The sequence below is a fragment of the Meriones unguiculatus genome, chromosome 7, assembly GCF_030254825.1.
Source record: "Meriones unguiculatus strain TT.TT164.6M chromosome 7, Bangor_MerUng_6.1, whole genome shotgun sequence".
Classification (NCBI taxonomy): domain Eukaryota; kingdom Metazoa; phylum Chordata; class Mammalia; order Rodentia; family Muridae; genus Meriones; species Meriones unguiculatus.
Genome location: NC_083355.1, coordinates 30,113,657 through 30,138,007, shown reverse-complemented (window position 1 = coordinate 30,138,007; position 24,351 = coordinate 30,113,657). Strand labels below are relative to the sequence as shown.

The 24,351-nt window shown below is 42.4% G+C and overlaps 1 protein-coding gene across 2 annotated transcripts in view; it reads right to left on the bottom strand.

The window, feature by feature from the left end:
• Tom1l1 (target of myb1 like 1 membrane trafficking protein) overlaps positions 1-6,079 on the bottom strand; it is a 42,087-nt gene extending 36,008 nt beyond the window's left edge. The window contains exons 1-3 of one of the 2 annotated variants that reach the window (XM_060386985.1): positions 5,922-6,079; positions 3,464-3,548; positions 1,627-1,705 (exon numbers count right to left, since the gene is read on the bottom strand). In XM_060386985.1, coding sequence (XP_060242968.1) covers positions 1,627-1,705; positions 3,464-3,548; positions 5,922-5,979 — 222 coding nt within the window. In that variant the 5' untranslated portion in view covers positions 5,980-6,079. Of the gene's footprint in view, positions 1-1,050; positions 1,116-1,626; positions 1,706-3,463; positions 3,549-5,921 lie in introns of those variants that run through there. The other variant, XM_060386986.1, reaches the window with a different exon arrangement.
• Between the last annotated feature and the right edge of the window lie 18,272 nt (positions 6,080-24,351).

Here is a 24,351-nt window from a genome sequence, read left to right as displayed (position 1 = left end):
TTCCTACCTTAGTCTAAAAAATTAGACCCCGAGTCTTCCTGGAGAAACTAGGAGAAACAGGATGAAGTTTGAGGAAGAAAGGGAAGGGACTTAAATCAACTCAGTCTATACTGGATCCACTGGTATTTCTGACTCTGTACTGTGCATGCAGGATGGTGTTGAAGACACAAACGAAACACACGAGAGACCTGATTCATTCTAAGAAAAGGGGTATGAAGAAAGGGCATAGAATTTAGAATCTTGGGACTGGGTTCAAATTCCACACATGATACTACTAATAACAAAACAATGTCAGTACAGTCACTGAACATCCTTTGTTTCATTATCTGTGCAATGGGACTGATAAGACAGTTATCTCCACTGGTGGTCACAGCATCAATCATGTACCAGGCATTTCTTTTATTTGTTTTCATTTGTTTGTTTGTTGTTGTTTGAAATAGGTTTTCACTGTGTATCCTTGGATGTCCTGGAACTCTAGCTGTAGACAAGGCTGGTCTTGAACTCACAGAGATAGGCCTGCTTCTGCCTTTCCAGAGTGGGAATTGAAGGCATGTGCCACCACTGCCCAGCTAACATACCAGGCATTTCTATCCTGGTCCCAATACCCTGGTATTCCTACAGAAGCATTTTATTCCTTTCTCAACAGTTCCCATCATTCTGTGGTCTTCACGACCAGGCTGCTATGATTTAGAGACAGAGGAGAGTCTAAAAACCAGGAAGGAGGAAAATGTCTCTAAAACTATAGTCAGATCACAAGGGAAGGGTTTGTTCTTTATTTGTAGCATGGGTACTATTTAGTTAATTTCTTTTCTCCAGTAAAGAGTAAGTCTCCAAGTAAACACCATGTGCTACATTATTTTGCCCTGTGAATCTAAAGGTGGTGAATTATATCGACTTCTGCATTATAACCTTCTATTAAACACTGCTAATAATAAACCTTTTATTACCCCTAAAAACAGTGTGCTGTTGGCAATGCCTATCTGTGGTCTAACTTCCAGGAGAAATGAGGAAGCCATACAGCTCATTTCCAATGTAAAAAAGGCCACTCACCAATGTGACTGAAGAGGTCAAAACCAGGGGGAAATGGGACTATGTCAATAAGAGCTCACTCCCATCTGTATCACAAAAGAAACAGTGCACAGGAGAAATGCATAAAGTGACAGAGAATGTTCTCCAAATTTCAACCATCAGAAGAACTGGCTAAAACTGAAGGGGATGCCAGCACCACTGGATTCCACAACGGTGCTGAAGGGACGCAGAAAGCTGAGAGAGAGCCGTCTTTCACACTTTGTTTTTTTCTTTTTTCCTTCAAACATGGCCAGCAAATACAAACGCACACACTTATTGATCCATTTACCTCCTACCAGTTTTTAACTGCAAGTTTCAAGATCTTGATCAAGAAAAACGGATTCTGTAGGAAAGTTTTTGTTCTACAAAATTAGACGGCACTGGAATTAACTGAACTCCCTTCTGCAGTCCTCAATAGATGAAGAAGCTTAAGCCATACAGTCCTGAATGCATTATTACCTAGGGCTTGTCCCTTAGATTACATTTTTTAACTCATTAAAAATGTTAATTCTAGGTAAGAAACCCAACAATCTTAATTATAGCATTAAAAGTACTTACTGACAAGGAAAGTTGGATTTCTTTGTGGTTGTAGTTTTTGGAGATCCTTTTCTTCAGGGCTTTCACTGCATCTTTTGGCCTATAGCAATACATACACTGAAATCAGGGATTTGGATATAGAAGCAGTCTCTATGAAAGCAGGGGATAATACAGAGATGGAAATGGCTTAAGCATAAAGATCAATATTTGATTCTGTTGCCACGTTGGGTGGGCCACTAAATTTACCACATCTAAGTTTCCTTGTGAAATAGATCACACCAGCTGCCACACACCCCCCGGTTGCACACAACTAAGATATTTATGTAAGAGTATTACAAAGAAAACACTGGTCACGAAATGTATGTACACTGGCTTCTGTCAAGGCACAGAATCAGGTTACAAGAAATGAACCCCAAAACAACAAAAGAAAAATGATCCCGTTAAGACTCTTAGCACTTCCTGAGTACCTTATAGGTAAGGGGATATAAGAATGACAGCAGTTTCTAATTCCCGTATGCTTAACTTTGTTGGGAAGATCTTAAAGCAGAGGATCAGAATTCACTTTGTTAGTGTTTTCTTTCTCAAGATAAATGAAGAAATTAATAATAGTAATGAAAAGATTCATAGAGGATCTAAGTACAACATAGACTATATATATATATAATACTATAATACTATATATACAAGACTATATAAATGTGTGTATATATTATTATTATTATTATTATTATTATTATTATACATGTGTGGCTGGGAAAATGCTATGCAAGCTTGAGGACCTGCATCAGGATCCCCAGATCCAGGTAAATTGATGGAGGATGGATTACAGCCTGTCTATCATTCTAATGCTTGCTTAGAAGATAGAGATAGACCCCAGGGGTAAGCTGGCTAGTTAACTACCTTTACTGCACAGCTCTGGGTTCAATTGAGACATCCACAGAAGAGCAATTGAGGAAGACCCCTGATATCAGCCAGCCTCAGGCTTCCACATAGACATGTGCTCACACACATGTGAACACACATGTATTTGTGCACACCACATACAGAGTCACATTTAAAAAATCTGCTTCTGTTAGACTGTAAAAAAAAAATCTGTAAACGCTTAAATGTCAACCATAGGCACTTGCCATTAATATATAACCAATAATTATGCTGCCATGTTTTCTTCATCAGCACATACTAGACTAAATCTTGTTCTACCAATTATCCCCTAAGAATGTTCAGGAAAATGAACAAGTTTCACCTTATATTATAACCTATAACTAAATTCAAAGTAGTAGTCCCTGCTAATGACTTTCTTTTTCCTTTCTTTATAGCTTCAGGTTTAGATATTAATACACAGAATATCTTGTATGAACATGGGTGAGCTGGCACGATGAAGGATAAACACTGTCTCCCAAGAAGGAAATAAAAGACTACTCAGTTGTTTCCTGATTAATCAGGAGGGTTGGTCACCACCTGCATGGCTACCACTAGAAACCAAGTAGCAGCTAGCAGCTTCTGCATAATGCTCTTATTACAAAACACTGGCAATGAGAGCGTGAGAAAGCTCTCAAGAAAGAAACAATTTATCTTTCTCTTAAAAAAATATTTTTAAAGCAGGGAATTTGAGCGAGACAAAATTTAAACTAGTAAAGAAAAGGCAAAGGACTCGGACAAACTGTAATGAACTCTCAGGGTCCTCTGCATGCTGGAGGAAGGAGTTGGCCCCGGCCTGCCATCCTCACGAGGCAAGAGATGCCTAAAGGATGGTGAAATTTTCTTCCAACAAAACCCCCAAAACTTGGCAAGGGAAACCATGCCTTGGTTCCGATGGATCTTCTCAGGCACAAGTTCGCAGGCATCACCTTGAACTTACCCGTCCTGTGTGGTGTTAATTATGTCACAGATATGCATGAACTGGCCCCAGTCTTCAGTCTGAACTCCAGCAAATGTAGCCTTTTCTGCAAAGATAAAGCTGCCTGTGTTGAGTCTGAGACACAGCAGAATAAAAAAAAAAAAAATCTCGTCTCCTTGAAATAATCTGCTTGGGCTGCTCTCAAAAGTTCCATTAGGTTTGTGCTAGCAAAGGGTAAAGTGTTTTGGTTTTTTGTTTGGGTTTTCTCTCCTCCTAACAATTCCCAGTAATTGAGGAAGTCAAGGCCAGAGTGCTGCTGTTGCAACAGCAATGAGTGAACCATTAAGAAGGCCTACAACAGCTGGCCACAGAGCCAACACGGACTGGCTAACTCTCCATCCTTCAGCCTCTTTAGGAAGACAGAATGTCAGATATGGGCAGTCACGGGCAAGGTGAACGAACAACAGACACACCTCTCAGTCTTTTCTCTCTTAATCCACCATTACAAATGATGTAAGAGAAATTTAGAGAGAGTAAGGGAATTATCCAAGGATACGCATCAAGTAGGACGTAGAACTTGCATTCAAATCAGGGTTGTTTGATTCCACTGTTTATATTTTTTAATTATGTATTGGAGGGGTGTGAGAAAAAAAGAAAGGAAGTACTAGCACAATCGCAGAGCATGACGGCTTCTGGCATCAAACTTACACCAGGCAGATTTACACCCTCACACTCCTGACAGTCCCTTCCCTAGACGGCCTCTTTACGGATACAGAATGAGGGGGTCAAAGAACCTTTAACGCAGTGTTTCTCAACCTTCCTAACGCTGCAACCCTTTAATACAGCTCCCCCTGTCGTGGTGACCCCCAAACCATAAAATCTTTTCCGTTGCTACTTCATAACGACAATTTTGCCATGGTTAGGAACTGTAACGCAAATACCTGTGTTTTCCAATGTTCTTAGGTGATGGTTATGAAGGGTCATCGGGCAGTATACAGGTTGAGCACCACTTCACTAATGTGAGTGCATTTACTGGCTTCTATGGCAAGGGTCACCAAGCACAGCGCAAACCACAGTGCGACACTTTAATCTGGTTCCAAATGGACAAAGCTGAGCCATCTTGCTTGTATTATTAGGCATGAAATGCTCTTCCATCTAGATACGTCCTCCTCCCTCCCAACCTGCTCCTTCCTAGAAAACTCCTATTCACACTTCAAAGACCATGGCTGAATTTGTTTCTCCCTTTCTGCACGTCATAAGTGGTTTTTAGTATTGTCAAGGTGTCATACAGTGGTTACTACAGACTATGTCCATTCTCCTTCTGGGGCGTGAGGCCATGCCTTTGCGAAGAGAAGACATCTAGCTGGTAGTTCCAAATGTTTACAGAACTAAAGGGTAATGTGACATACTGCTGAAGTTTCTTTTGCCTGTAACTATCCAGTGTGGACCCAATTCTGCTCAGGACTCATTCTAATACACACTATTCAGCAAGGAGATAGGCAGTTCACAGTGATTTTTTTTTTTCTCAAGGGTGGGCACCCTCTCCATGTTTTGAAGACTCGTTTAACTTAAAGGTATTCTCTGTCCCTACAGCTGTTAACTCACCTTCAATCTAAACTTTCTGAATCTGAGCTCTCCTTACAACTACCAGGTTCTGAGGATTTCATCACCCCACTAAGTTCCAGACAGTTTATCTGTCATTAAAGCCTCCTGGTGCCACACCCTGTCCTCGAGGGAGTGGATCAGGAGAAAGAAGGGAGCTGAGGTGGCCAAAGGCCAAGTGCAGCCAGCGGCTTCTGCGCCCACAACCTTTGTAATTCTGATCACAAGCACAAGGTGAGAAGGGAGGAGGGCGCTGGCTGGGTTGGCGGGCGGTGCTTGGTGCAAGGACCCCTGTGACTGCAGATGGCCCCTCTCGCAGTCCTCCTACGGGACAACGTGCATTTTGCAGTCTCCTTGTTTATCAAAACTCCACTCAGATCGCTTGTGCTGTGCGCTCAATTGAGAAAATTAGTTTGGAGAAAAACCTGCCTCTCCAGGTGAGATCACACCAACTAGCTTCTCTGAGCCTTCTCTTCCTGATCTGTAAAATGGGTACAACAATAAAGTGCTGGGAGTGGACGCACTTTATGAAGAACCTTCCCGGGGTCAAGAAGTTTCCACTTTCTCCTCCCAGCGGTCCCAACACTCCACGCAGTGCCCGCGGGTCACCTGCGTTGGCTCCATTCGAGCAGCTGATATCCAAAGGGAGATTTTGCATTTGTTTTTTTCAGAGAGGTGCTAGCCCGAGTGAGCCAAAACCGAAAGGTGGACAGCTGCCGCAGGTGGCACACAGGTGGCGTGGGAAAGCTGCGGGGGGAGGGTAGCATTTTCTCCAACTTGGCCAACTCGGACCCCCACAGTGGAGAATGGAGTCGAGCCGGCAAAGCTCCCACGGTCCCCCAAGCCAGCAGGCACGTTGCTCCCCGTGGCTCCTTACCTACGAGATGACCCACAGAGGTAGCGTAGGGATCGCGGTGACTCTTCCCAAACGCCATGGTAGCTCCTGAGAGCCCTCCCAGGAAATCCGCCTCCACCGCCCTCCGACTAGCGACTCCTCCCGCTGGGTGTCCGAGGCTCCTCCTCTCTGCTCCAGCGCTTCGTGGCCACCGAGAGGCGCCCGGCTGCGCGAGGGGCGGGGAGCCGCGGGGGGGTGGGGTGGGGAGGAGAGACTTGGCGCACCTGCCCGGCGCGCTCCTTGCGCTTCCCGCCCCGCGTGACCCTAGGTGGGCTACAAACCGGGGTGGGGCTATGTGGTCTAGGCCTGGAAACCCAGGGCCCAGCTCCAGTATCTCTACTGGAGCGCTGAAGACATCTCTTTTCCCCTTGGAGACGAGGCAGCATGGGGTTGGATGCTAACACAAACTGAGGGTTCATTGCTAGGGTTAAAGCAAGGACGTAGACCTCTCTGGTCACTGCCACAGCCACACACCTCCATCCAGCACAATGAGATTTCGCCTGTTCCCAGTCCCGTTCCAGAGATCCCTGAACCGATTCTTGCGCCCTCCTCTTTAAATCTGAGCAATTGGGAGGAGGATGGGTAGCCTAGGAGAGCAAGGGCCTCCCTGGAGCCCGGGCCCTTTGTTTCTCTGTTTCCAAGAGAGACCACAGGGAGCCGCCACACAAGCTCTTGGCTTCTAACTCCATCTCCTAGGAGCCTGCTTTCCAGCGTCGGAGTGAAAGGAGAGAGGGGGCTTTCCTGGGACTCTGGCAGAAAATATGTTTGGAATGTAAATGCGCATTAAGAAACCAGATCCCCCCCCAACCCCCATCGTAGCTTCTGTATTTGAACCAAGATTTCTTTTTCCTTTTACCCAGCTCGCATCAGCTAAACCATGCCTCCGATCTGTAGGATGCCTCCTGAGAAGCTGGGCTAGTGCTGGTAAATTCTGCTTCCTGTGGCTAACTGGAACTCAGCTCCACCTATGTAGTGGGTTTATTTTTCCCCCTGGAAAAGGTGACTAGGAAGAGCAAGAGGACCTGGCCGGACTCATGCTTTGGTCTCATATGTTTTAGCATAGATGCCAAAACTAATTACATTGTGCTCCAAGTACAATACAATGCAAATACATTGCTTTATTGATCTGGAATCTTCCTCCTCTTATTCCATCTCTTCCTTCTCCTCCTCTTCCTCCTCTACGAGAGCGCTAACACCAAGATTCTACAGTGGAAAGTACCACAATTTTGTTGGGATAATGTTTCTCGTAATGAGGTTGGACCTACCCGAAATGTTTCTCATAATGAGGTTGGACCTACTCTTTTTATCAGGGTCACAAGCTGTTGCGTGTGGTGCCATTTAATCACGATGTTGTCGGAAGCCTCTTTCGGCAACATCAGCAGCCCGATCTCTGTTTTGTGTTATAGTCCCTAGCAAATCATTTTGCCTTCACTGCAGTGTGTGATGGGGCAGCATTAACAAGAAAGTCAAGTTCAGCACAAGCTAAAATGCTGATGACCTTCTATGGAGAACAAGAAGTTGGAAGCAACCAAGGATCCCCATAGATCATTTATCCCCTGCTTCTACTGAGAGGGTGATTAGACTCTTTTGTTTTCCTCTGCTTGATTTCCTTGCATGGCAAGTTTGAGAGGGAACAAGAGGAAGAGTAGCAAGGAGTGTGCCCTGGACACAGTGGCTGATGACTACTACCACGTGTGTTCTGAGCAGACACTGCTCTCCAGGCTGCTGTAACAGCTGTCACCAGTCTATTCTATGCCGTCACTTTCTCCATGATCCCGTTCTTTCCCAGAAGTGAACGCCAACCCAGTCAGTGTTACTGTGCTCTAGGAGAAGGATATTAGAAGTCACAGCCGAGCTGAGGTCAGAAAAGAAGCATGACTGTAAACAGAAATTAAAGATGAAATATCTATACCGCTGGGCTGGAGAAGTGGCTCAGTAGTTAAGAGCGCTGGCGGCTCTTCTAGAGGACCAGGGTTTGATTCCCAGCACCCATCTGGCAGCTCACAGCCGTGGGTAGCTCCAGTTCCAATGGATATGACACTCTCTTCTGGCCTATATGTGTACCAGGTACACACATGGTGGATAGATATACACACGGGCAAAATATTCACACACATAAGTGAAGTTTAAATAAGTGAATAAGTGGATAGCAGGAACTTACACAGTTTCAACACTAAGAACTCTTCCTAACCATTTTATATTATGTGTATATGTATGATGTGTGTATATGTCTGTGTGTAGGCATACAATGTGTGTGTGTGTGTGTGTTGGGGGTGTGTATTGGTTAGATGACAACCTCAGAGTTTTGTTGTTGTGTTGTCATTGTCTGAAGCTTCATAAGCCAGGCCAGATGGTCTGGGAGCTTCCAGGAAATTTCCCCTCTCTGCTTCCCACCTCACTATAGGGTCATTGGGATTGCAAATGCAGGCTACCACATCACACCTTACATGCATTTTGGAGATGCAAAGTCCTTATATTTGCAGGCTCAAATGCTTGAACACACACCACACCCTCTCCCCAGCCTTGCTAATCATTTATGTATGGATAAGTCATGATACTAAGGAAAAATGAGCAAGACACCACTTTTCAAAATGTGTTTAATGACCGCAACTAGAAATCTTTCATTACTGTGGTAGGGAAAGCTGCATAAATTTCATTTTTATAAATAATCTGAAATTCAGGAAGATAGAGCTGTTATATGCCTTGGCTAGAGTTTGAAGCATGGCTGTCTGATTTTGGAGCCAATATTACTGCCAATGTATGAATGACTGAGTGTTACGTTTTACATGTTAAAAGATTCTGTTTGATTCAAAGTGAGACCTTGACGAATGGGGCAGTCTACCTTACTGTCACACTGTCAGAGTTCTGCTCTGCTCTTTTCATTTATTTATTTATTTATTTTCTTTGCTTGCTCAAGAATGATAATGGGTTCTGTGCTAATACCGTACATTAGATGCATTCTACATTCATTACATGATTAATCCCATAGTAAGTATGAAACCAGATTTCACAGATTAAAATAATTATTGTAGATAATTTTTCACACCGTCACACTGCTACTGAAAAACCATCAGACTCTAGATTCTGTGATTTAAACCACTGCGCAACACCACCCTATCTCAGTCCTGGATAGCAGGCTATGCATGCATACTAGCACTGCAAAAAGTAGGTTGTGGGGGGGCTGCTTGAAGAACGAAGAGACCAGAGGTGCGCATGTAAAATGAAAGCTACTACATCCAAGTGAATTCCACCACTGATTCTGTTTCTCGCCACTGAAAATTTTTAGAATGTCAAGAGCTAGATATGGTTCTGGAAGTCACAGAGTCTCTGTCACCAGCATTTTAGAGTGACACCCAATGAAAATAAGTGACTGCTCCAAGATCATCCAGAGCCAGAGCAGGATGACACAAAAAGAATAGTTTAAGGATGATATGTCCACTCTTCCTGTTTTGCATTTCTTCCTTCCTTTAGTATTTAAATATAAGCCTCCAGCCTGTCTAGAGTATCTTCTGTATTTCCCTGTACTCCATCTCTCCATCACACATTTGCCCATCATAGTGGCACCTGTTGCAGGTACTTGGGGGTCTTTCTTTGGGCCATCTCGGTCAGAAGGACCCCAGTTATTTTTAACAATGCTGTAATTTTTAAATTCCTGATCATGAAAAGCGAAGTTCAAAGACCAGCTTTTCTACTCTTTCTTCTTCTGGAACAGCTATCAGGTTCAGGAGGAGACTCATCCCCTTCCACATCTTCCTCCTGGACCCCTTTGTTCTATTTCTATGGGATTTGGGCTGAACTCAGAGACCCAGGATGAGAGGGGGAAAGTCACAGGAGGAGTAAAAGCCACTGGCACTTGACTTCTTCAGACACAGTCCAGAGGTCTTTGGCTTTTCCAGCAGCACTCACGATTATCTTACAATCATTCCTAGCTTGGTGATTTTCCGAAAGTCACTCAGAATATGGAGGAGAATTCAAAATGTTCTCATCTCAAAGCTTGGCTCATTTTACATTACATCATACTCCCTGCCCCCTCCAGAGGATTCTACTCTTGATCTTGGGAAACATCTGCGGCATTGGGTCCAGTGTTCCTCATTCAGTAATACCAGGTAGAAGTGTACAGACTGATCTTAAACCTTTGCCTTTCCACAACCATTAAATGTTAAACCACAAAAGGATTCACTGGCATCTGTCTTCACTCCCTTGATTAAGAAATCCCATTGATTTTTAGTAAATTTATCGTATATGTTTATATGAGTGAGTATATACCGTGTGTGTCTTTCTGCTTCTGGGATACCTCACTCAGGATGATCTTCTACAGTTCCCATCATTTACCTGCAAATTTCATGGTTTCCTTGTTTTTTTTTTTATTGCTGAGTAATATTCCATTGTGTAGACGTACCACAATTTCTGTATCCATTCTTCAGTTGAGGGGCATCTGGGTTGTTTCCAGCTTCTGGCGTTACAAATAAACCTGCTACAAACATCATTGAGCAAATGTCCTTATTGTGTACTTGAGCCTCTTTTGGATAATATAGGATGAACCTACTAAAATCTGTACACCTAAAGAAACTAATCAAGAGAGAGGACTCTGGCTAAAATGCTCAATCCCCATCCCGAAAGGCAAAGAAGATGGACATCAGAAGAAGAAGAAACAGAAAACAAGTTAGGAGCCTACCACAGAGGGCCTCTGAAAGGCTCTGCCCTGCAGACTATCAATGTAGATGCTGAGACTTATGGCCAACTGTTGGGCAGAGTGCATGGAAACTTTTGAAAGAAGTGGGAAATAGTAAGATCTGTAGAGCACAGGAGCTCCACAAGGAGACCAACAGAACCAAAAAATCTGAGCACAGGGGTCTTTCCTGAGACTCATACTCCAACCAAGTACCATGCATGGAGATAACTTAGAACCCCTGCACAGATGTAGCCCATGGCAGTTCAGTGTCCAAATGGGTTCCATAGTAATGGGAACAGGGACTGCCTCTGACATGAACTGATTGGCCTGCTCTTTGATCACCTCACCCTGATGGGGGAACAGCCTCACCAGGCCACAGAGGAAGGCCTCCTGATGAGATCTGATAGAGTAGGATCAGAAGGAAGGAGAGGAAGACCTCCCCTATCAGTGGACTTGGGGAGGAGCATGCGTGGAGAAGAGGGAGGGAAGGTAGGATTGGGAGAAGAGGAATGAGGGGTTCATGGGGGGATACAAAGTGAATAAAGTGTAATTAATAAAAATTAAAATAAAAATATTTTAAAAAATCCCATTGAGCCAGATGTGGTGGTGTCACAGACCTGTAATCCTAGCACCTGGAAGGCAGAGGCAGGAGGATCTCTGTGAGTTAGAGGCCATTCTGGTCTACAAAGCAAGTCCAGGACATTCAAGGTTACACAGAGAAACCTTGTCTAAAAAAAAAATAAGACCAAAGGGTGTGTGTGGAGCATGTGTGTGTGTGTGTGTGTGTGTGTGTGTGTGAAGAAATCCCACTGAAATCTAGAGTTCAAGGTACCTTTTGGTTAAATTTGTCATCCCAGTGGCTTCCTACGAAGCTCAAGGCTGAAGGTTTTTTTTATCTGGAAATAAAGGAATCAATATTTTCATAACCTAAGCCAGCAAGCTTTCTGTAGATTTTGCAGTATTACCAGTCTCTGCGTAACTCATTTGGGATTTGTTATTTAATTTGTATGTGTGCTCCTTTGGAATTCTAGCTGAGGTTTCTAAGTCAGATTAAGTGACTTGATATTGCAGCTCTCGGGTGGGAAAAAAAAATCCAACTTCAGTGGTTGTTTTGGACAACTCTGAGGTAATGTAAGCATAGCACCTACGAAGGTTCTGGCCATGCAGTGAAGCACAACTATTAGTTATCTCTGTCATTTGTTGCTTCTAGGCTACCATGTGGCTTGATATTGGTCCCATGGAGTATCTGAAAAAACAAAAAACAAACAAACAAACAAAAAACAAAAAAACAAACCTGAGAGACATTGAACTTAGGTGCTTTGTGCTGGGGCTAGGACAGGCTCAGAGGGATGCTGCTTGGAGGTTTTTGGCTTCATGAAGGCTCACTGGGCTGATGCTTGGACGTTTGGACTGGGCTTAGAACACTCTCAGTGCAATACCACTTGAAGGTTTGAGCTGGGGTTAGGACAGGCTTAGAGGGATACTGCTTGGATGATTGTCTTACAGGAAAATCTTTAAAGAGGCAGCCGACAGGAAGGGTAACATTACGCCAAGGTCAAACTTGGTTTGAATGCTCGTGCTCCCACTTGCAGACTTATCTTTGACGAGGCACACCATCTTTTCAGAACTTTAGCAATGGAGTTAATCCCCCATCCCACCAAAGGAATATGATTCAGTATTAACCAAGGTAACATTCCAATGTTCAATATAAATGCCTGGTATAGAACAGTTACTCAATTATTGAAGTTAATTAATTATTGAAGTTAAATGTCTTAAATAGGCTCCCATTGTTCCATTCTACTTTCCATCACATTACTATCTTTATGACATTGGTTACAGTCTGATATGGTCTTCAAAATTTTGTTTAGTATCTGCCTAGTTATAAGATTTAGTACTTCCCATTCAATGCTAAAAACATACATTGCCTTGTGGTATATCCCTCTTGGCTATTTCTTTCAAATCCCCAAGTCATATCTACCCAATGAAGTAGAGGTCCATCCCCTCCAACTTCCAATAATCCAATAATAAAACGCTTTGGTCATGATGTAATATGAACCCCCTTTTGAACTTAACACACGCACACACAATCTTTGTATACAACCCTGACTGTGCTAAATCTCACAATGTTTCTGCCTCAACAAATTAAGTGTTGGAATTACAGAAGTGTACCACTATGCAGCTACCCAACGCCCTTTAAAACTAAGGCTTCGTGTGGTCACCAAATGTGGGCATTCCTCTATTCTCATCTTCTGTTTCTCTTCTGCTACTACTTGTCATCATGTCCTTCTGTAGGCTCCTTGGATGCATTTCTTCTCTCTGGGGACATAAAATTTGTATTCTGAACCTCTATCTTGTCTTATCATGGAATTTAAAGCTTCTGCCTGCTCGTGTCTTTTCTCTATTCTCTTTGTTTTATTTTTCTTGTAGCACTTGGTGCTATGAGATTTTTTTAAAAAAATTTGATTTGGTTGTGTATGCTGGCTTCTTCATCATCTGGCTCCCCATGGGCAGAAAAATATCTACCTTGTCCATCATTGCATTTCCCAGTGAATACAGCACTGTAGCTCATAGTGTGTGAGCCTCATGCTGTTGTAAAGTCACACTATTATTTTAGAGACTACTAATACAAATAAATACTAAGACAAATAAAAAGCTTTCAACACAGCTCTGAGAGGCTGTCTTTAAATTATGTATAACTCTTGTCTCACATTTATTTTTTTAAAGATTTATTCATTTTTATTTTTGTGTGTGAACATTTTGCTTGCTTATGTACATATGTGCCATGTCTGTGCCTGGTTCCCATATAGGCTAAAAGAGAACATTGGACCCCCTGGAATGGGAATTGCAGAATGTTATGAGCCACCATATGGGGACTAAGCGAATGCCAGCCCTCTCCCTGCAAGAGTGCTCTCAACTGCTGGACCATCACTCCGGCCCTAATATATGTTTACTTTAGATAACATCCTTAGATTTATTAGCTATATTTCTCTTTTGCATGGATGACTCCTGTGCATGCAGGAGAAAGAATGTACACACAAAATAAATTCCAGCAGATGCTTCTCCTGGTAGAGAAACTTAACTCTCTGGATTCACTCCTTGACCTGGAATGAACGTTCCGAGTCTCTCCCTTCCAAGCCAGATCGTGGGTAATTCAGCACTTTTGGGTGCTGAATTCTTCTCCCTGCTGCTGCTTCTTCTCCCGGTCCTCTCTATCTGCAGTTGTTCACACTCTCTAAGTTTTGAAGATGGTTATTTTTTCATCTTACCAGAGAGTGTTCGTGAAGACTTTGTTGAGCCATAAATGGTAGTCAGTTTTCTTGCCATGTATATCCTTAAACAGATTGCAGACTGACACACCAATGGGGCTTTTTAGCTATTTCCCAAGTCACTAAGAGTGACCCATGGATTTCATATGCCCAGTTATTGTCAGCTCCGAGAACATCGCCCTTGTTACCCACGTAACAGAGACTGCAACACACAATAACATGTGCGATCAACTTGCATATTAAAAATGTGAAAGAGGTTATGTCTCAGGATTTAAAAAATTTTTTTTTCTTCTGTAGGTTCTTCACAATAAACCGCTTATCAGATAAACCCTATGCTCATTAGAAAATCACTCATGGCCTTTAAATTCTGGAACCAATAATAAGCTGACAACAATTTTTTTGGTAAGTCAATCTAGGGAGAATTTTTTAATTGTGACTTTAAGATTTTTCTTTTTTCTTTCCTGTAGACTTGGTGTTTGTGTAGCCCAAGCTGGCCCCTAAACCAATCTTTCTGTTCTGTCTCTCAGGTGGTATATCGCTCAGTTACACATTTCCTTAGTCATTACATCTTTTTTTGTTATTTTTTCTTTATTAATTACACTTAATTCACTTTGTATCCCCCCTGTGGTTCTCTCCCTCCTCCCGGCCTAATCCCTCCCTTCCTCCACCCTCTGCATGCATGCCCTTCCCCAAGTCCACTGATAGGAGAGGACTTCTTTTCCTTCCTTCTGATCCTAGTCAGAAGGTCTCATCTGGCGTGGCTGCATTGTCTTCTTCTGTGGCCTGGTAATGCTGCTTCTCCCTCAGGGAGAGGTAATTAAAGAGCAGGCCAATCAGTTCATATCAGAGACAGTCCCTGTTCCTATTACAACGGAACCCATCAAGAGGGAGGACTCTTGCTAAAATGCTCAATTCCTATCCAGAAAGGCAAAGAGGTTGGACATCAGAAGAAGGAGAAAAGAGGGAACAAGTCAGGAGCTTGACACAGAGGACCTCTGAAAGGCTCTGCTTTGCAGACTATCAATGTAGATGCTGAGACTTATGGACAACTTTTGGGCAGAGTGCAGGGAATCTTATGAAAGAAGTGGGAAACAGTAAGATCTGGAGAGGACAGGAACTCCACAAGAAGAGCAACAGAACCAAAAAATCTGAGCCCAGGGGTCTTTTCTGAGACTGATATTCCAACCAAGGACCATGCATGGAGATAACCTAAGACCCCTGCACAGATGTAGCCCATGGCAGTTCAGTATCCAAGTGGGTTCCATTGTAGTCATTACATCTTAAAACTTCACAGTGGTATACTTTATAGTACCCTTTTTTTTTTTTTTTAAGTACTGCTCTAGGATGCACAGCATTCCTTTTTTTTTTTTTTTTTTTTTTTTTTTTTTGTATAGCAATTGGAATGCATTTCTTTTCAGACTGGCGATTTTTTTTTTAACCATGAGAGGGCATCGTTGTTTAACTTTTTACATTCTCTCACAGCCTGACTGGGCTGTGGTTCTCTGGCAGAAATCACTGGAGCGGGAGGAGGGCTCCAGGAATCCAGCTAATGGCATTTTCCTGGGTTTCAACATTAGAGGCTAAGGGCTCACTGCTCTTCTTTCGGCTGAGGCGCTTGTGTGGAGCGGTGTCTCACACTGTCGACGAAGCCCAGCATCACTTATTTGCCAGACAAAAGAAGGCTGAGAGTGTTAGTTGTTTGGCAGGATGAGTACAGACAGACAAAGTTTAAAGGTTATGCGTGGGATTTGAACCCCTCGATGATGAAGGCGTGTCTAGAGCTGTGAAAATGTTAAAATACAGCAAAAGACTGTCTGGAGTGGCCAAAAAGGTCAGAAAGATGAGCGGCTGAGGGGAATCGGGGTACAAAGGCGTTCTGACGAGTCAGCATAGACGGCAGGAGACAGCGTCTTATAGTTTATATTCTTAGTAGAACCTGTCTTCATTTACTCCATCTCAGTGAATTTTATCATATGGAGGCGTGATGTGAACTTCCAAGCCAGCAGGAGAAACTCGCCAGTAGACGGATAATTGCAATTCCGTCTAAGTGATAAATATTTAGATGCAATATCGCGAGGGCACAAGGTGAAGCTGACTTAGCAAGGAGAAAGAAGTCTTGGAGCCAGGTCCTGTAAGATACATCAGCCATGTTTGCTAGTGTGGGTCCAAGCACACACACACAGACACACAGACACAGACACAGACACAGACACAGACACAGACACACACACACACAGACACACACACACACCACACTGTAGTGACAAAGGGGGAAACAAAGTTCTGTCTAGAACAAGCCTATGTCCCATAAACTCTGTACTTCAGTTATTCATAGGCATGATTTAAGTGCTTTTCCTTTTCTGTAGAAGTGATATAAAAGTGGCTGTGGGTTCTAAAGCTTGTTCTGCTTTCTATTTAACAGTCCTTCTATGAAAAACTCAGCATAAGAACACATGACGACTTTCATGCGTTCATTCTACAAACACATACTGATGCTGCCACATGTGTCTGACACTGTGACTAAGATGGAACACAATCTCTGCTTGCTAGCATCTATAGTCAAGTAAGGAGGGGCTCGCAATCAAGAGGGTAGAGTTATTTTGTGCGGGTGTGTGGAAAATACAATTTCTGTCAAGTGTTCCCCGTGATCAAGAAACTTTTTGAATCATACAGAAAGTCAGGGTAGGCTTCAAAGATGGGGCTGTGGAAATCGCAATCTTACATATCCATCTCGGCCTTAAGTTGCTATATACAAAATGAACTCCCTATCACATTCCTCAACAGTCACAGTGGTATCAACTGCGATCCACAGGTAAGCAGGAATACCATTCACACTGAGCACTGCTTTGATATTTCTCTTTCGAGCGTCCCAGCATGCTTAGAGGTGTATTCATTCATGTAGATGAAAGACACTAAAGAGATATCACAGGATCAATAGCCCTTCAAAATGATTAATTTTTATTTTGTTCACAAAGTAATCTGTACATACTTGGATGTTGATATGCTTCTTTAGGTTTAGTCTGCTTATGGGCCCAACGGCTTAAAAATAACTCTGCTGCTTCCTGAAGCCTTTGGTGTTTGAATACACACATTACTCTTGAGCTTCACTCAAGAAAACCCACTACCATCTCTTTTCAGTGAAGGTCCTTGCTCTAAGAGAAAGGTATCCTGTAAAAGGCCAGATAACAAATGCTTTAGGCTTGGGTGGCAACCACTCACTTCTGTCACACACACACACACACACACACACACACACACACACACACACGAGTATTAAAGTAGTCTGTCCTTAGACAGTATAAATAAAATGAATGAATTAAAAAAAATGTCAAGCCAGATTTGTCCTACAGACTGACTTCCTACATCCTTGTTTTAAATCATTTAACCCTCCTTTTCTAAGTTGGTTGGACTAGAAGAGGACACACAGAATAAAGGTACCAAATGTGTTAGCCATTCTCAAGGTGATCTCTAACAGCTGTGTAAGAAATCTAATGGAAGATCTTTGTACCAATTCATGTTTCTTGACAGGCAGACAGCCACAGCAATTACTCTTAGGGTCACATACTTCCAGAGACGTGAGTAAGCTGAAGCTATAAGAAAAAAAAAAGTCCAAAGTTAGAAAAATTACATCCATTAAGAAGTTAGCAAATAGTTATCAGGAGTGGAAGCTATGGGCTCCATATTGATGGAAGTAGTCCAGTTCATGACACGGAGTTCTGACACTGCAAAGGACCTGGGGAATGACCCTGTAGCTTTTAACATATTTTATTGTTTTGAAACTACATTCCAGCTTTAGTCCCGGAGTTCTTTGGAGTTTCTATTGTTCTTATTGCCATGGGTAGCCTCACCGCTTATTTCTTATTGCTACAGCTAACATCAATGAATATCTATTTCTGAGTACCAAGGGAACACTCTCCCCTACCTGTAGGTTGGGAACCAGAACTGTTTATCAAATATTCATTACCCAGTATTGGCCGTGTTAGGAGAATTCTCTGTTGATCTTTCCTTTTTATATTTGTGTAGTCTTTCAGTGAACTGAATAACCATAAGTAGTTTTTCCCTTGAAAAGGTACAGACATTTTTCCCTGAGGCGTTTGGCAAGAATAAGAACGGATGTGTACCCTGGAAGGCTCCCCGGAGCTGCTCTGTGAGGTGTGGGGACTCCAGATGGTGAAAAACTCTTCCGTGATAAGTCTAGTTTATTCCAGTTGTTGCTTCTCCTGGGGACCTTGGTGAAAGTCTTTACAGATTTCTTACTTGAGTGCTGTGAAAGACTTAGGGCTGCCCGGTAACGGGTTTCAAAGGAGGTTACATGATTAATCAATATTCCTCTGTGTCCAGTTATCCCCAGCCTGAGACACATACTTCAAGTTGTGCTTAACAGTCCCTAGGGCTTGATTCAGACCTTGTCATCGCTGACAAGGTTTTATGGTCCTCTTTTTTGACTGAAAATCTTAAAATAACTTAGATTTTTTTTAGAAAAAAAAAGTCCTTGTCTTCTACAATATGAGAAGAGAAGAAAGTACAATTTTATGTCATTCAAGGTGAGAATACATTTTTTTTTTTTTGTCTTGGAAGGAATGAATTCTTAGGTTTGTTACCATATCTCCTTTCACTACTAAGCTGATAGACATATTATTCTCTGATTTGTTCTTATTTTAAAAAATACCCTTCCTAGGAAAGAGCACATGGATTGGTTATGCAATACCAAGGGCTTAACCCTTAAAATGTCCATATAATACATACTGAGCAGGTTATACTTAGAAATATATATGCATATACATATAGGCATGTAATAATAACTAATAAAAGAAGAGGCCATGAATTTGAATGAAAGGAGCAATATGTGAGATTTGGATAGAGGAAAGAAAAGGGGTAATGTTGTAATTATAATAAAAAATAAAACAAATTTTGCTAACTGCTGAACATTGCATAAGATGTAGACCCTTGTTTTGGAAATGGTTTCCTATCAGTCTAAGAGTAAACTGAAGTTATTAATATAGTTTTCTGAGAGGGGAAGATACCAGAGTTCACGACTATTATCACCCTGTTGCTGATGAGACTTCCTTAACCCCAATCCTAACATTTGTAAACTCAGAATGTTGCTGGTTGACCCAAGATCTCACAGTGAGTTACATATATATTTGCAGGCAATTTGTCCTCAGTGTGTGAAGAGACCCATGGATTGAGAGATACCCCTGTCTGGGTCCAGGATCAGGCACACAGACCACACCCAAACACCAACTTTCAAGCACAAACCAAACACAAAGAGATCCTTTATTTAGCAAGGCAAAAAGACAAGGTGGCTGAGTCCGACTCATGCAGAAAGAGCAGCAACTAGCTTTGCAGGTGTTAATTTTAAGAGGGAAAAAGGAGAGGTCTGTATTAGAATGAGACAGGACATATCGGTAAGTTCCGGTTGGATATTTTAATTAGATTAGTCACAATAGTAAGTTTAGAACCTTGATGTTTTGATAGTTGAACCTTGGTCATCAGTCTCAGGAATTAGTCAGTGGCCAAATAAAGGATAGACCTTGGTGGCTAGTTTTAGGAATCTCACTAACAGTTTTAGCAAGGCGGAGAAAAGTAGAAGGCACAAACAAACAACAAACAAACAAACAAAAAACCTGTAGGTGCTATGTTTGCCATCCTTGGGCCTGTGTTTGCTATGGCCAGACCTTCTAGAGCCTTTCAGTGTGTGGAACTATTAAACTATCCTGTTTCAGCAGCCGTGTATGCTCATAAGACTCCAGAAAACTTAAAAATATTCTCCAGGTACAGAACAAAATCTCTGAAGAGGAAAACCCAGGTGATGAACAAGATTTTTGACCTCTTTGTGTGTGTGTCCTGTTAACAGCAGAGGTGCCCTACCTTGAGGGTCATATTTTAAACAACAACTCAGGCACTCAATGTGTCACATTGATGTTCATGGTGTGGTGACTTTCTATTAGGTACCTCAAAATGATGCTCCAAACCAGAAAAGGTGGCTGAGGTACCAGATGATGCAGAGTTAGTCAGAGACGAAGGGTCTGCCTTTGTTTGACACGAATCTTGTCTTTTCTTTGTGGGGAACTGTGCTCTCTGCAGTTTACATGGCTGTCTCCTGTCCTAATTAATTTGGGGGCTCTCTGTTGGATTTTAATTATAGACCTATTAATTCATGAGTAAAGCTGACAGATGTAGGTTTTTCTTAGCAAATTGTTAGGCAAGTGTTGGGCAGAACATCCCAAAGACTCAGAAATTGATTCCTAGGCAAGTTGCTACCTGGAAATGGGAGGGGTAGCAAAGATACACCATGGGGGTGGATCTTTGATTGGGCCAATTATTTGTTATTATTATTGTTGTTATTATTATAATTTTTTAAGTCCACTTCCAATTTTGGAACTTCCCTTCTTGTTGAGAGAAAAAGCCATGCCAAGGGAGAATGTATGAAAGCCTCTGCCCCATGAATAGTTGTCCATGGCTTGCTGTTGACCTGGCCAGCTGTAAACAAGTGGGCATCAGACAAGATTCAGCCTCTTCCCACTTGGAAGTAGATCTGGTTATGACCTCTGCTATCTGAGCCCCCTCCTACCAGAGGAAGAGGCAGACTTCTGTACTTTAACATATTGTAAGACTCCTACCCTTAAAAGCAATTTGTACCCTTAGTATGTTATTCATAACAACACTACTGTCCCTTAACCCTGACATCCTTGGGAGGGGTCAAAGGAGGAGCGAGAAGGAAGGAGATTAGATTGTCTGTGGAGATCAGTACCAATCTTATGAAGCAGTTAATTCATCCAGGGGCTTTTTGCCTCATGAAGCATCCTCTTAGGAATGAATTGGATTTGCATAAGAAAAGGGCATCATGCATTCAAGAACTTAATAATTACTAGGTGGTGAGATTATGAACCAGACATAATGGAAACGTCTTCCTACCACCTAAAAGATGTAATAAAGAGTATCAGACATTTGCTCAACCATGTTTGTGGCAGTTTTGTTTGTAATAGCCAGAAGCTGGAAACAACCCAGATGCCCCTCAGTTGAGGAATGGATACAGAAATTGTGGTACATCTACACAATGGAATATTACTCAGCAATTAAAAACAAGGAAATCATGAAATTTGCAGGTAAATGGTGGGAACTGGAGAAGATCATCCTGAGTGAGGTATCCCAGAAGCAGAAAGACACACAGGGCATATACTCACTCATAAGTGGATATTAGACATATAATATAGGAGAAACATATTAAAATTTGTACTCCTAAGGAAGCTAATTAGGAATGAGGACTCGGCTAAGATGCTCAATCGTCATTCAGAAAAGCAAAGAGGATGGACATGGAAGGAGGGGGAAAACAGGGAACAGGCTCTGAGGAGCCTACCACAGAGGGCCTCTGAAAGGCTCTACCCTGCAGGGTATTGAGGCAGATGCTGAGACTCATAACCAAACTTTGGGCAGAGTGCAGGGAATCTCATGAAAGAAGTGGGAGATAGTAAGACCTGGAGAGGACAGGAGCTCCACAAGGAGAGAAACAGATCCAAAAAGTCTGGGCACAGGGGTCTTTTCTGAAACTGATACTCCAGCTAAGGATCACTCATGGAGATGGCCTGGAACCCCTGCATCAAGGTAGCCTATGGCAGTTCAGTGTCCAAGTGGCCTCCATAGTAATGAAGACAGGGCCTGTCTCTGATATGAATTCAGTGGCTGGCTCTTTGATCACCTCCCCCTGATGGGGGAGAAGCCTTACCAGGCCACAGAAGAAGACAATGCAGCCACTCCTGATGAGACCTTATAGACTAGGATCAGAGGGAAGAGGAGGAGGACATCCCTTATGAGTGGACTGGGAGAAGGACATGGGTGGGGAAGAGGGAGGGTGGGATTGGGGGGGAGAGAGGGAGGTACGGGGGGTACAAAGTCAATAAATTGTAATTAATAAAAATAAAAATAAAAAAGAGTATCAAAAAACCCATTATCTCTTACCTTTCTAGCAAAATTCTTAGCCTTCTTGTCCTTAGCCCTTGGACAGAGTAGATTCAGAGACCCATAGCCAAACATTAGGTTGAACCTTAGAGAAGAGGGGGGAAGAAGGATTGTAAGATCCAGGGAGTGGAGGACACCACAAAAACAGAGCCCACAGAATGACCTGAGCAGGGCCCATAGGTGCTCAAAGAGACTGAAGCTACAATCAAAGCCTGTATGGGTGTGAGCCATGTCCTCCGTATAGGTGTTACGGTTGTTAACTCGGTGTTCTCGTGAGATTCCGAACAGTGGGAGTCAGGGGAGTTTATGACTCCTTTGCCTGTTCGTGGGACCCTTTTCCTCCTACTGGGTTGCCTTTCCAACCTTGATCTGAGGGTTTGTGCCTAGTCTTATTGTAATTTGTTATGCCATATTTGGTTGATATCACTGGGAGGCCTGCTCTGTTTTGAAAGGAAATGGAGTTGGGGAAGAGGATCTGGGGGAAAGGAGAGAGGGGCTGTGAAGGGGGGGGGGCGGAATCTGCAGTCGGGATGAATTGTGTAAGAGGAGAATTAAAAAAAAAATCCCCTGGACAAAAGCAGTAGCTCCTTAGGCTTATTTCCTGTGTGCTGTTGGGTGCTCAAGGTGGCTACCATCCATGGGCAGAGAACGTATTCTAGTCTGTCCTTTAATATCTGTTGTATGCCTCAAGGAAAGTGTTATTTTTTTTTAAGGATTACTAAAGTGTGAGTATGAAATGGCATTAAGTGCTAGGAAATGAATTCATCATTTTTTCCCCGGAAATCTTCAATTATAAGAGCATGTCTATAGGCAAAGCATGTTTGTACAGTCTCCAAACCCCGATCCAGTATTTCACTTACTCAAGGAAAATGCTTCTTTTTTCCCCCCTTTAACCTCTAGCAATCTCATTGGTAGAGCATCTTTTTCACGTTTTCTAAATCACTTATTATCACTATTACTGTAAAACTAAGCTAACATCCCCTCATACAAAATAGCCAGAATAGCTCAGCCAAAGCATTTATTTTATACTATGTGGACAAGAGGTTTTCCCTTCTCTGCTGGTATCACTAGTTTCTGGTTATCTTCTCTCTTTCATCCTCACAGTGCTTATCATATTCCCTCATTTTTTCAGTCGAATGAAAGTCATGTGATGGACACAGGAGTTATGAGAGAACTACCTGATTTTAAGGTGTGCAATCCACAGTTATCTGCACATCAGAACTGCAGGGGGACTCGTTAAGTGCCATGGCTTTTTACCTGTGCTCAGAAGGTCCGGGATTGGGTCTGGGAATCTATGTTTTCGGGGAAGCTACCCTCAGGATTCAGATATATAGTTGAGATTTTATTTTCTGTGTTGATGTGTTTGCCTCTGTGTCTGTATGTGTACCGTGTACATAAAGAGCCTGTGGAGAACAAAAGAGGTGTCAGATCCCCTGGATCTGGAGCTCCATGTAGCTGTGTCCTGGAAACGAAAGCCATGTCTTCCACAAGAGCAGCAGATGCTTTTATCTGCAGAGCCATCTTTCCAGGCCTTGGAAGGAAACACTTTCACATTATTATCTCATCAAATTTCTAGCCAACACGTTTGGCCATGTTCATTTTTTTTTCTGCTAGTTCGAAACATTTATTCTTTGAATGCTTATCATAAAAAACCACATGTGTTTTTTTTTTCCCTAAAGCAGTTTTGCCTAAGGATTGCTTTACCAATAAATGAACAATAAAGACTATGTTCCTTTCACCATGTTATTCACTTGGATATCTATTATTTTTTTAAAGAGACTGTCTCACTAGATCTCAGAGAATTTTGGTCAGTATATTTTGATCCCATGCACCTCCTACCCTTCTCCCAACTCCTCCCAGGTCCATCCCACTTCCCCACCACTCCAAACTCATGTTCTCCATATATATCCCATCAAATCCAATTCATGGGGTATCTCATATTTGCAAGCATTTTAGGAATAGGGAGCTTTTCCTTTTTTCATTTAAAATACTTTTTCACATCAGATAGATAAAATAAATAAAAATGAAAAGATCCTTCCTTGTAGATTTCATTCATCCCACATTTTCTCTGTGCCTTTGTTTCTCTTTCTTTATAAATGAACTCACTCCCATTTCCATAAATGTGAAGGATAAAGCTGTTTTAAAGATTGACGTAATTCTAACCACTAGCCTCTGGAATGTTTCTGAAGCTAAATATTACATTTACACTGTTCCATGGCACTGATTTTCTATACGTTCTTAGTCTGTTCCAGATAATTCTCCTATGCTAACAGGTCAATTTTTTTCTAATCTTGAATCTGAAAGTTCCAGACCTCTGCTGTTTTGTTTTTGTTTTTTTGAGATTAAAGATAGTTCAGACAGTACATCAATCCCTGTCTTCTCTTTGATCTCCAGGCACTTTGTATCTCAGCTGTAGCCAGGCCACATGCTGGCTGCTTGTATTTTAATTACATAAACATGCATTTACTTTTCCTTTTGATTGCTGTCCCCATCACAGCACCTTAGCCACTGCAAA